This window comes from Rutilus rutilus (assembly GCF_951802725.1).
Source record: "Rutilus rutilus genome assembly, chromosome: 17".
Classification (NCBI taxonomy): Eukaryota; Metazoa; Chordata; class Actinopteri; order Cypriniformes; family Leuciscidae; genus Rutilus; species Rutilus rutilus.
The window spans coordinates 10,304,772-10,318,027 of NC_140230.1; the positions used below are offsets into that span (position 1 = coordinate 10,304,772).

The window sequence follows — 13,256 nt, forward strand, 5'->3', positions numbered from 1 at the left end:
AACGCCGGATAGCGCAGCAGGAAGGCGATGAAGGCGGCGCGGCCAGCAGCTTCTCGACTCGTCCCGCTGAAGTGCTTCTTCAACAGCGCGGCTTCTTCTCGGATCCAGCGATGTGAGTTGCTTCGCTGAAGGATGAAAAATCAGAGATATAAAGCCTGCGAGCGGTATTTATAGACCTAAGCCACGCCCGTTTCGGCGGGACGTGACGCAGAGGGCGCAAAGCGCCCTCATTGGGTCTGACGTCACTCTAGGTCTCGCTCGATAGGCTTAAAGTCCCACTCCGATCATATTTCGAGCTATTTTTAAACATTCTCAGTGGTCTTTAAATGATGATTATGCCGTTTTTAGCCAAAATCACAAAACCTGTGCCGTTTTCTGGGACTTCGCTTCAGCAGAGCGGCAGTAGCTCATTAGCAATTCGCCTCTGCGTTGTGGGCGGAGCCGTTGGCACGGAGACGACCCTCCCCCTCCTCTCCTCTGTACGTTCACACCCGCCGGCGCCGACTTGAGCTTCCGAGAAAACGGAGGAGAAGCTGATCATCGCCGTTGCTGGGTTTCCTATCGTTATCGGATTAATAGCAGTTTAACCATCACAGAGTGAAAGCTTATCATTATGTGTTTTTAAGTCCTGCCAGTTTGACAGGGCATATAAGAACGAGGAGAGAGAGAGAGCCCCGGCCGCGCGCGCGCACTCACTAATAATAATAAATAATAATGTGACCAAAACGGTTATACAAATGCTGTCATTATAAAAGGTTTCTAGTGTCAATGTATTGCTTGTTTATTCTGTTTACTTTTCATGGTGTGGCACTTCTCTCTCTCCCATGATCGAACATAGAATGCTGCTACTTCAGAGCGGCCAAAGTGTCAACAAGCTTCCTCGTACTTTTTGACAAGCGTCCTTGACAGGGCGGCCAGAGCTTCTTTGCTGCTCAAGTCGGCGGCGGTGTGAACGTACAGTTAGTATTGCAACCCGCTACCGCACATAGGTGTTGATCCGCCATCGTCTTCTCTACTCCTCAGAACCTGAGTGGGCGGGGGCGGAGGGGAGTATGAGCTTGTGGCCCCACCCAGTGGAGTTACTATGTCACAACTCCAGTCTATTTTAGCTGGCATTTTAGCGCCTGCTACTGATTCACAGCCATTTGAATGCAGAAATACTCAGAAATACAACTTTGAGCTTATTTTTCTCAATATATGTCCTCTAACATCAGAAAAATGCCACAAGAACATGTTAACACCTAGAAAAACATGATTTTCATCGGAGTGGGTCTTTAAGCAGTTGCCAGCAGACCAGCCTATAGGCGCGCGAGCTGCCTCGCCTATGTCTGTATGCTGCCGCAACGCGTTTTACATTAATACAAAATTAAGGATAATTTTTTGGCTTCAGTATTCTCGTGGAAAAGGAGTTTCTCCCGAGCGTATTCTACGCAGTACGAGAGAATCTCTCGTAATGAGAACAACAGAAATCATTTACAGTGCATGAGTGAAGAACAATGGAATTATACACCAGAAACGCGAAAAACAACAAATAAACATGTGACGGACAAGAGAAGTTTGAGAATCAGGCAGACCCAGTGAAAAAAGGTGAAGGCTGATTTGAAAAAGACTGCAATTAATAAAAGGTTTAACTGGCATTAATGACATTGATTAGTACATTAGGTGATGTATGGATTGTGATTTGTGCTTTCTGTGTTGATACAGGTTTACTTATGTCATACGGTAATAACCCACAAGGTGGGAGTATTGTATTAGAAGCAAGAGATCCATGATGATGATGATGATGATGATATTTTGCTGTGTTCAGTGATGAACGCCAGTGCATTGTAAAGTTCTTAAAATATAGCAAATTTTGCACCAGACATCAGGCCAATACAAATACGTACTTATTTTAAATGTGTTCGTTTGGGAATAAAGGCTACATTTAATCCACAGCATGCACATCTCAACATTATCTGACTTTAAGATATAGAATAGGAAGAAAATCCTTTTATGTTCATATACTTTTAAATTACGTCTGTACAAAGCAGTTTAAAATGACCCAAAGACCTTTATTACAATTCTTAGACAAAATGTCAGATAGTTTCCCGTGTAGGATTGGTTAATAAAATGTTTAAGGTGTGGCTTACCAAAGGTAAATTTGCATGCATGTTTCAGATATCTATAAAGGACTTTTCACTAGTCAAAATGTTAATTCCATATATCTACATTGAAATTGTTCCTAGTCACAAAGCTAAATGCAGATATCTCCAAAGAAAGGTCTTCAATCAAAAATCAGATCTAGATATCCATAATAAAATTGCAGATATCTTTGTTTGAGATTTGACTAGGAATAATTCCAATTCAAGATATCTCTTATTAAGTTTTGACTAGTAATAAATTACTTTCAGATATCTACAAATGTATTTTGGATATCTTTAAAAATTATGAATTAAAGATATCTTCAATTTGATTTTGACTAATCAAAAGCAGTTAGAGATATATTGAATTATAATTTTTACTAGTACAAAATCAATTACAGATATCTTTAATTACAATTTCTAACTAGTCAAAACTCATTTAAAGATATCCAGAAATATTTTCCAATGGATGTCAATGGATGAATATGACTAGTCAAAATAGCATTAGATATCTCGAATGTATATTTTGACTAGTCAAAACTAAATTAAGACTAGTAGCCTATGCAGCCAAGGGTATTTATTGCTAAAACGGCTTGCCATATGCACTTGATCACTTGGAATTCACCATGGAGCTTATTATTTAAACCCCTTTTTACGTATGAATTTGTTTTATGCACTATTCTATATGCAAATAAGTTGTTGGATAAAATATATAAAATCCCATAGGTATATGAGCTGTTGGAGAAAATAAAATGATCATATTATCAATTATCAATTATCACTATTCAATAGTAAACTTTGACTTTGAACATAAGGTAGCTACAAGCATGCGATTCAATCTCAACATAAGTAATATATTATGCACTATTATGTGATTTATTCTCAAAATAATGAATAGGCTATGAATGGGCTGAATCCGAAATCGTCCCCATAACCTCAAATAGATGCGCTATTTGATGGGACGGCCATTTGTAGTGGTGTCCGAAACCATAGTGGATGTTGTTGAGTGCACTCATTCAATCCCACATGCATGCGCACAAATTTACGCCTAGTTTTTTTTTTTTTTTTTTTTTTATCCCGATATGTGCTTTTGCACGCATATTTCGATGCCCATTTTGTGCGTACGCAATGTGTATACATCAGGCCCCTGTTCTCGACACATTTGAGGTTTAACGGGTCTATAAATAAAATAATACATTTTTAAAAACCGCCCAAGATACATGATTTAACGTTTCAGTTTTGGTGTTCCTGACCTTTCCTCCATTTTAAACTTCACAGCGTAATGATCTGTTTCAACGTGAAACCGTTGCACAATCTTACGCAACGCTCCTGACCCATGAAGGTCTCGCCATTGGCCGATCATTGGCGAGTAGGGCGTGTCATAATGGTTGTCATAATTTTCATTGGCCGAGTACGTATTAAAGGCGTGGCTATGGATTTCATTCACAAATCTCTCAGGCTGCAGGTCACGTCCATGTGCATGTTGCTCTTAAAGGGATACAGGCCAGTTTAAATGTCTTCTGGAATGGTCAGAATCAGTGATTTGATTGCAATATTATTTAACTTATTAGCCTACTCATGTCGCATCAGATACCTTTTTACTACTTTTGCATTTGAGTCTTAGTTCTGATTTCACAATGGAAGAGGTGTTCAAAAATTATGAGGAAGAAAATTTCCCCAGAATAATACCAAAAAACTCACGACAAATATACATAAATTGGTTAAATCATTAATTGGTTAAAGATGTAAAATTTGGAGTTAGGATTAAGGTAATATATATATATATATATATATATATATATATATATATATATATATATATATATATATATATATTGTGTGTGTGTGTGTGTGTGTGTGTGTGTGTGTGTGTGTGCATTAGTGCTGGGCAACGATTAATCACGATGAATCGCATCCAAAATAAAAGTTTGTGTTTACATAATACTGTATGTGTGTGTACTGTGTATAATAATTTTGTATATATAAATACACACACATGCATGTATATAAGAAAATGTGTTATTTATATATATAATGTTTAAATTTATATATAATAATATTTATACATATAAATATATACAGTATAGACGTGCAAATATTTCTTAAAAAATATAGCCTACATGCATGTGTGTGTGTTTGTTTATACAAAATAATTCTACACAGTACAAACGCATATTATGTAAAAAGATAGATGACTTCTACAAAACTTCTACATCTATTGTGCAAACGAAACCTTGTTCCTATGAACTACATGAGATTAAAGACAGACTTCACGTGTGTCGGGTGACTGGTCTGTCTTGGGTCCGTAAGATTAACTGTCTTTCGGTTTTCGCTTACCACGTGATAATGAGAATGAAGTTACGGTTTTATGATTGTCTTGCGTAATGATCTTATCTCCCATCATAAGCGTGAATGTACATTACGCACACACACACACACACACACACACACACACACACACACTCAGCACGTAGGCTACTGTATCTTTTCGACCTGCGCGTGTTTACAGTTCGGGTCGGCTGCTCCCATGCCAAGTTTGCCAACACACACACGACACGCATGGGCGGAGCTACGAGTCATTCACTGGCCAGTAGCAGAAGAGCGGAGCAATTACTGGCTATAGTGTCGACCAATAAAATGGTTACTATCTGACGGCAGCGGCCAACGAGAGTCTGTGCGTGGATGGCACTAAATTGGGCACGTGTGTCTATGCACATGTTGACACTCGGGAAGTGAGGAGCAGAGAGAGAGAGAGAGAGAGAGAGAGAGAGAGAGAGACTGTGGGATAGGGATACAGTAGAAGGGATCGTCGGGAAGGGTTTGCGTTGCTTTTACAGGCGCCCTCGAAGGTGAGGTATGTTTTAAAACAATTCGTTATTAGGTAGCATGTCATTGCTCAGGCATAGTAGGAGAATCCTATTTGCATTGCTCATTTTCGATTGTTAAACTGTTATTTGATATAGTCCGCATCTATCTGAAATTGTCCTATTACTGCAACTCGGCGTGTGTGTGTGTATAACTTAAGTCACGTGCAATAATGTGTGTGTGTGTGTGTGTGTGTGTGTGTGTTTGTGTGTGTGTGTGTGTGTGTGTGTGTGTGTGTGTGTGTGTGTGTGTGTCTGTGAGTGTGAAGAAGGATACTGTTTATCATTTGTATAACATGCATGTATTCTAAGAATACATCAAATTGTATATACAAATGATAATGTCGGGATTGCGATTACATTTAAAATAGAATCACATCCCAGACATTATCGTATCTCACACAAACAGCAATACATGTAAACGTTTTTTTATTTTATGTTTTATTTTTTTATGGAAATAAAGTTGAAAATAATTGAGATTTCGTCAAGAAGTACATAACAATGCAGAGGAATTTAGGGAGTTAGTGCCGACATATACTGTGTGTGTGTGTGTGTGTGTGTGTGTGTGTGTGTGTGTGTACAGAACAACTGAAGTGGAGCCATAAGTGACCCTAACTGTCATTTTCATTGCTGCTGACTGTCTGAGCAGCACAGAGAGTTACAGTCTGAATGAGAAACAAGAAAGGTAGACAGAGAAACAGATTGGAGGAATATAGGAGGAGAGATGTATACTTTGTTTTTACTATGGATTTGCAATGAACAGAGGCACACTTGAAGAGAAAGAGCTAGGGAGAAAAAGAGAGATATTAAAAATGGTTGGGGGAGGGGCGGGCGACATGAGCGAGTGAAAAGTGAGTGTGTGTGTTGTGTCTCTGGGTGTTTGTATGCCCCTGCCCCTGCCCCTATCCTTATGTGTGTGTGTGTGTTTGCCAGAGGGAGGAGAGGAGTAAGAAAATTAAAAAGAAATGGAGAGACCCTAGCTGCCTTCTTTAACCACTAGTTTTAAAGCATCCCACTGCACCCCTCCCCCTATTTTCCTGCTCTAGACGACACACACTTACACAACCGTGCACACACTTACACACTTGCACAGGCTTGCATGCTCCTCGCTTCTCTCTGATCTCAGAGGGTCTACTCTAGACAGACCCCATGTATTCTGTAATGGCTCAGGCAAAACATTATGGATGAAAATAAATTTAATATTGACATTGGTTTTATTGAAATTGGGTTTATTTTGGAATATGCAGTAGGGTCTGAAAAACTATAATGAAAACCTTGGTTTTCAAATCTAATTTGAATCTCGAAATCAATAGTTTTAGCATTTAATAAATTATAGCATTTGATAAATGAAAAAGACATATTTACAATTTGAAGGTCACTAATAAAATGTGATAAAATTTGTGACATTGCCAATGGGAAGTCTGTGGTACAAAAGGTCAGATTTCCTTGCTTGCATTAAAGCACACAAGATGGTCTTTGGAACATTTATGGCATAAAGTGTTATTGTCATTAAAGCAAACCCAATCGTACATAATACAGACAATCAGAAATTCATGTAAGTGTCTCATTTTAACTTAAATTGGTATGCTGATAAAATCATTTGGAATTTTAAAAATGTGTTAAATTCAAAATTCACTTTCGGGCTCCACAATTTGTGCAAATTAGCTTTTTGCCTACTTGCATTTTTTCTGTTCTAGATAATTTTTTCCATCTCTTTCCCACAGTCATGCAGTCCTCAGAATCTCCTTCCTCTCAACCGGATTCACTATGCTCCAACAACAGTTTCTTGTTCAGTGATGATGAGACAAATGTTTACCTGTTGGAGGACAGGGACAGGCATTCGTCTCAGTCCAGTCTCTCTAACAGAAGTGGTTACAGTATGAACGGAGAGCAGGAGCGTCCTGGATCTCAGTGGGCGTGTGATGGATTCAGTGACCCTGAGAGGACACAGGGCAACAGTCATGCTAGGTCAGCGTCTTCGTCCATCTCATCATTTCTCTCCCTGTCCTCCTCGTCTTCATCTGGATTAGGTTGTAGCATCTCTGAGAGTGAGCGAGGGAAGAATGGAGGAACTGAAGGAGACCTGCTGTTTGCTCGTAAGGTGAGAATCTTTCCACCAATTCTCAATAGTTTACACCTGGTATTAACATTAGTCTCGAGTGTTCCAATCAAATGTAGTCAGTTGAGACCCAGTACTTTTTACCACTAGTACTTGTATGCAATACAAATATGACTCCTGTGACTACTTGTGTTTGAGGGTCTTTGAATTAATGGTAGGGTAGGTAATTTGTTTTATAAACACTTTTTGTTATACTAGTTGAAACTCTTCACATCCTGATAGCATAGAAGTGGACTAAATATTAAACATGTACATATTTCTTCTGTGGAAGTCTCAGGACCTAAAAAATGTTCGTCCAATCATTGCATTCGGACCGAATATGATGTCCTATCTGCTTGTCAACATATGTGACCCGTGCTTGGCAAAATGAGTCAGAATGCGCACGGGCTAATTACGAGCTACAGGCAAAACAAGTGAAAAATGTCAATAATGTAAACTTTGTGAATATTCATAGCAAATTCTCAATGGCATGAGTCTGAACCATAGACTGTAAAAAAAGATAGACGACGCCCCTTCACTCTCTTCCATTGGAGAAAAGTGAAGCCGCCAAAGTCCTAATATGGCTGATAAGAACCCGAGTCTGCGAAGTACTGAGCGTGAAGTTGAGCCGCGATTTCAAGGTCCCGCCCACACTCTCGCAGAAATGGTTAGTACAAAGTTTACTGTGTGAAATAAACAGTTATGGACATCTAGAAATTAAAGTTGAAGCTCCAATCTCCTCCCGAAAATCCCGCAAAAAGTCTGTTGGTGCCTTAATGACTACTTCATTTAGAGAAGCTGTCAATCACAGCTGTCAATCATGACGTCACATTCCCATTTTTATAGCATCAAATAACTAACTAAGACCAAACTTGTTTTAAAAAACGAACACTTAATGACAGAAAACATCTTTGGACAAAAAATTATTTGAAGTGTAATTTGATTGTTTAGTTTCCGTCGCGCCCAATAGACTTCATGGGGAGGGCGGGGTTTATGACCTATACTGGAACCAACCACCTGGGGGTGATCGAGACGTTTTGGCTTAACTTTTCAGGACCTGTGTGGCATGCTTGGTCTGAACCAATAAAATGTGATTTTCAAACTCATGCTGATGTAAACAAAACAATCTTACTCACGCTGACTGACAGATCCGAAGCGTGCGCACAAAGACGCGCTCAATCCCAACATGCACAGAATAACAGTATTTCAAAATATCTGTCTTGGCAAGTATTGTTGTTAAGGTTTTTTAATGGAGTATGTGAAAATAACAATAACTCATTTTTGAAAATTTGCTCATTGCGACTCATTTTGCCAGCACAGATCACATATGTATTTCCTCCCTGCTCGCACAGACATCACACATCATCAGCGCGTTGTTGACACAGTAAACAAACAGCAGTCATCTTTTACAGTTCCTCCTGAACCAAAACAACGAGCTTATACTGCATTCACGCTATGTCGTAACTGAAATTACGAGATGGCAACCCATGACGTTCATCCTCAGACTCTTTTAATGTATGTGCTTCTATCTCAACACTATCAGTGCCGAAATGAATCTGCAGCAGTCGGGTGGTACTAGTAAGAGCTCTGTAAATTGTTTACGTTCATTATTATTGTAGGTCTTTGAGACATGAGGTAATTTAACGCCATCTCTCATCTCGTGACGCTTTGCAGACTCTGCTGTGTGCGTTCATGTGTTTTGGAGGAGGCGTGGCTTTGGAGACGCTCTGAAGTGAGGGTGGGATCTCATGTTTTCAAAGCTAGCTTGCTATTGCTAACCTCTCAGTTTACTATATCAGTGTATTGCTGTGCATCGTGTCGGCACAGTGATTATCACAAAGGTGCCTGAATTTTGATTCTGCAAACAATGTTTTGAGCTGAAGACTCATAGTTATGTAGTCAAGTACCTGTATTAAATGAACATAAGATGAGCATGCTTCACATGACATGGTCTACTTTTATTCCTTTCCATTTATTCATTTAGCAGATGCTTATATCTGCTTGGCAAACAGAAGATGTTCTGAGAACAGATGGTTCTTATCTGTCTAAGACACACATGGCCAGCAATGTTTAAAACCTTTGTTTTTGCACAGATGTTGATTGCCAGGTAAGTTGGTGGTCCTTCACTATCTTCCAGGACACATCAGGATGCATTAGTGTTTTCACCAGAACCTTTTGACCCCATTTACATCTGAATTTAGTGCTGTTTACTTATGCTGGGATTGCATGAAACGGATATTAATATCAGATGCAAACAGGATTTTAGAGAGTTAGTTTGAATATCACATGATGGTGTCTTTCTCTCCTCCTCAGTGTTTAGAGCTCCAGGGTTTTGTTCGGCCTCTGCTGGAGCTTCTAAATGGACTGAAGAAAGGAAGATTTGACAAAGGTGAGATAAAAGCACACTGTCTCTGTGTCCAGTCTTTAACATCTCTTTATTTGAAGTTATACCACTGTAATGGGCCTGTAATAAAGTGTAGTTTAGAGTGTATCAGCCTTTTTATGTGTGGTAATTTATTTGCATCTGTTCTCTTGTTTTCTGACTCTTCTGCAGTCCACTGCTTTTTTTCAAAAGTCAGGTTTTGCACATTTCATTACATAAGTAGAAAACATAAACCTGTGCAGGAAGTGATTTAATCTGACTCTTTCTGATTTCATAAACACATTTACTGCTTGTGATTGGCAGGTCTGAGCAGTTTTCAGCAGAGTGTTGCAATGGACAGAATTCAGAGGATTGTGGGAGTGCTGCAGAAACCACATATTGGGTGAGAGAGTGTGAACATCAATAAGAACTCTAGCATAAAATTAGTTGAAATGTTATTCTATCATGAGAGAATACGCAAACAGGGTTGAATTGCAATATTTTAGAGTTGTTATTTATAATCTCACCTTTTTGTTTGCAAGTATTTATGACATTATTAGAGACTCCATCTTCTGAGCAAAGTCTTGTTATGTATAGACATCAGGACATTCTAAGGACATAGACCAAACTTTTGTAAAAAATCTGCAGAAACTGCTATAAAAAGCCATACTAACTACAAAACAGTTTTGCTTTCTGCCATTGCTTTTTGGCAAGTGCAAACATATCTTAATATATTAACATATTTTAATGTATCTTAAAAATAAAACCAACAGGCAGATATTAATAAGTAATTTAATTTGTAAATATTATATTTGCAGATTAACTACTACCTTTTTATAAGAAGTTGATACTTTTATTCAGCAATGACTCATGAAATTGATAAAAAGTGACAGTGAAGACTTTTACATTGTTACCAAAAAAATCTATTTAAAATAAATGCAGTTCTTTTGAACTTCCTAGTCACTGAGGAATCCTGAAAAAAAAATGTATCACGGTTTCCACAAAAATATTAAGCAATGTTTTCAACATTAATAATAATACAGTCTTGAGCACCAAATCAGAATATTAGAATGATTTCTGAAAGAAAATTCAACTTTTTTTCTTAAAAAAACAAAAAACAAAACAATTTACAACATATTTAATTTTCTGGAAAACCTGCAATTTAACTTTATCAGTTATTTGACTTATATTTTTGCCACTAAAACAACTATATTCATAGGATCTATTCTTTCAAATTTGACAGTTTGTTGATTGAATTTCAACTCAGTAATTTATTCAGTTATTTATAATAAATTCAGTCTAAAGTGAATGGTGAGACCATTGTGCCTCCTGCTGTGTTGATTGCTCATATCACTGCTATGATGCACTACCATGCACTACCATTGCAAACCTCCTAAATGCACATAGACAGATTTATCTCCTCTTGCCTCAAACTCTTTCTCATAATCAGATGAGAGAGGGCGAATATCAGAACACGAGGTCACTGGTCTGCTTGTCAAGCTTGATATTTGTGCATGTTGCTCTCATTTTGATTTTCTAACCTAAATAATTGAAAAAGCTTTGAAATTTATTGGTTTAAAAAAGTCACAGAAAAATAATAATTACTAAGTATTTCTGTTTGAAAGTATTAAGTATATTTGTGTATGGGTAATACTGAGGATGTTATTTTTACACATGGAACTCTTTTGAAAACTTTTACTATGCTTTTAGTTTTATAGCTGCCACAAATAATTAATCGTGGAAATTGTTGATTATAGCATTATATTTAGATCTACTCCCATTTCATAAAAGGTTGCAGCTCTGTGTATTGTAGTCGATCACAGTCATGTCTGTTGAGCCATTGTAACTCGACTTTTTAATCTCTCACGAATACTTTCATTTTAGCACAGTGCAAACACAATGTAAATAGGAGATTCATTGTGCAGTGTAGACAGCATCATTGATTATAACTAGAGTTTTGGGGACAAGTCAATGATAGACTCGCAGGCAACTTGACAGACAACTCTTATTGGCAGCTATGTATATAATTGAATCATCATTTAAATGATTTTCATGTTCAAGTTGACCATTTAGTTCAAGTTGACTTGATTTACTGACGCATAAATGGCAATAAACAGTTTTGCCTCAAAAACCATCTGCTGTACATGACTCTTCACATATCAAAAAGCACTGATCATAGATTAGCACAGATGTTGCAGAATCGGTTACTTACAAAGCCTGCATTTAATTGTGACTAGTTTACCAAAGAATACTTAGTGAAATCCTGAGTTGAAACCTTTCACATAGTTATATATATATATATATATATATATATATATATATATATATATATATATATATATATATAAAAAATAAAAAAACAGCCACTTTCCAAACATTACAGGTTAATTCGGAAGGTAATTAGTCTGGCTATCACCAGACCAAGCTCAATCTTTTCAGATTGAACATTAGGCTTGGGAGTCTGCTCTGTATTTTCTATTGCACCTACAGAGCAGACTCCTAAGCCTAAGGTTCAATCTGAAAAGATTGCGCCTCTTGCGTGATCAACGGGCATAGTTCAAATGACTCTGTACGCAATTGGATAGTCCTTCAACCAATCAGACCAACTACAGGTGATGTACTTTGCAGAGCGACGCGAAAACTCCAGGCAGGAAACGTGTCAACAAACGTGTTGGTTGCAGCATTGATCAGCTGTTTGCAGAAGCAGCAATGGCATAGAGCGATTTTTGCAGGTTGTGCAAAAAAAAAACATGAAAGTGAGTGGTATTTACACCCACTCGAGCGATTTGTTTGCTAAACTAAAGAAGCCATTGAGCATCGTCGAGAGGTTAAAAGGAATTGGATTTACGGTTGTGCGAGAAACGTCATCGTGTTAAACCCGCCAATAGCGCGCCAGGTGGATAAGCCAGTTTGTGATTGGTCCCCGCAGATTTGTAACGGAAGCAGGATAGAAAAATGTACAGGTTTCCAGCCTGAGCTGCAGGGCGAAATCAAATCGAAGGTCTAGAAGGTAATGCAATTTTTAGTCCAATTATCCTGTTTTATAATTTCTCCTGCATATTGCTTCTAACGTGCCACTGCCAGTGAAGAAGTAAGTGTTAATCTGTCTCTGTGCAGGCAGTCTTGGCCGATGTTTTCATCTCTATTATGTACGTTAATAATAACCTGGAAATAGAAAATTTGTCATTTTGGCAGCTTAGTTTTAATAAAAGCTGTTTTTGGACTAGCAGAGTTCTGAAACTTAAAGCATAGTTATAATGACTGCTTAATATTAAAATAATTTAATTTCTCAATTCATACCCCTTTAATTGGATATAATCCAATGGAAGACACTAAATTAATGTAAACTGGGAATGGGGTTTCATATTAGTATTATTGTAGTTTTTAGAAATTGTTCAAGATGAACACTCAAGTAAGCCAGATGTACAGTATGTTGTAGGTTAATGATTAAGATGCTCTAAAGTTATATTGTTGTATTACTTGTTCACTTATTGCTCAAAATATTGTTATTGTTCATATTATGGGCAGTCTTGGCCCTAATGGTTAGAGAGTCAGACTGGTAACCCAAAGGTTGCGGTTTCGATTCTCAATACCAGCAGGAAATGACTGAGGTGCCCTTGAGCAAGGCACCTAACCCCCAATCACTCCCCGGGCGCCACAGCAAAAGTGGCTGCCCACTGATTTGGGTGAGTGTTCATGGTTTTCAGTGTGTGTGTTCACTACAAAGGACAAATTTTGAGTATGGGCTACCATACTTTGCAGTCACTTTCACTTTTTCAATATTATTCATAATGTAAAAAGTTATTGTTATA

The 13,256-nt window shown here is 37.9% G+C and overlaps 1 protein-coding gene across 2 annotated transcripts in view; it reads left to right on the top strand.

Annotated features, from left to right (window-relative positions):
* The first annotated feature begins 4,779 nt into the window (after window positions 1–4,779).
* The window catches only part of LOC311276441 (uncharacterized protein), a 10,228-nt gene continuing 1,751 nt past the window's right edge, over window positions 4,780–13,256 (top strand). The window contains exons 1-4 of one of the 2 annotated variants that reach the window (XM_084386091.1): window positions 4,780–4,969; window positions 6,709–7,085; window positions 9,396–9,471; window positions 9,769–9,847. In XM_084386091.1, the coding sequence (XP_084242217.1) occupies window positions 6,711–7,085; window positions 9,396–9,471; window positions 9,769–9,847 (530 nt within the window). In that variant the 5' untranslated portion in view covers window positions 4,780–4,969; window positions 6,709–6,710. Of the gene's footprint in view, window positions 4,975–6,708; window positions 7,086–9,395; window positions 9,472–9,768; window positions 9,848–13,256 lie in introns of both variants that reach the window. The other variant, XM_084386092.1, reaches the window with a different exon arrangement.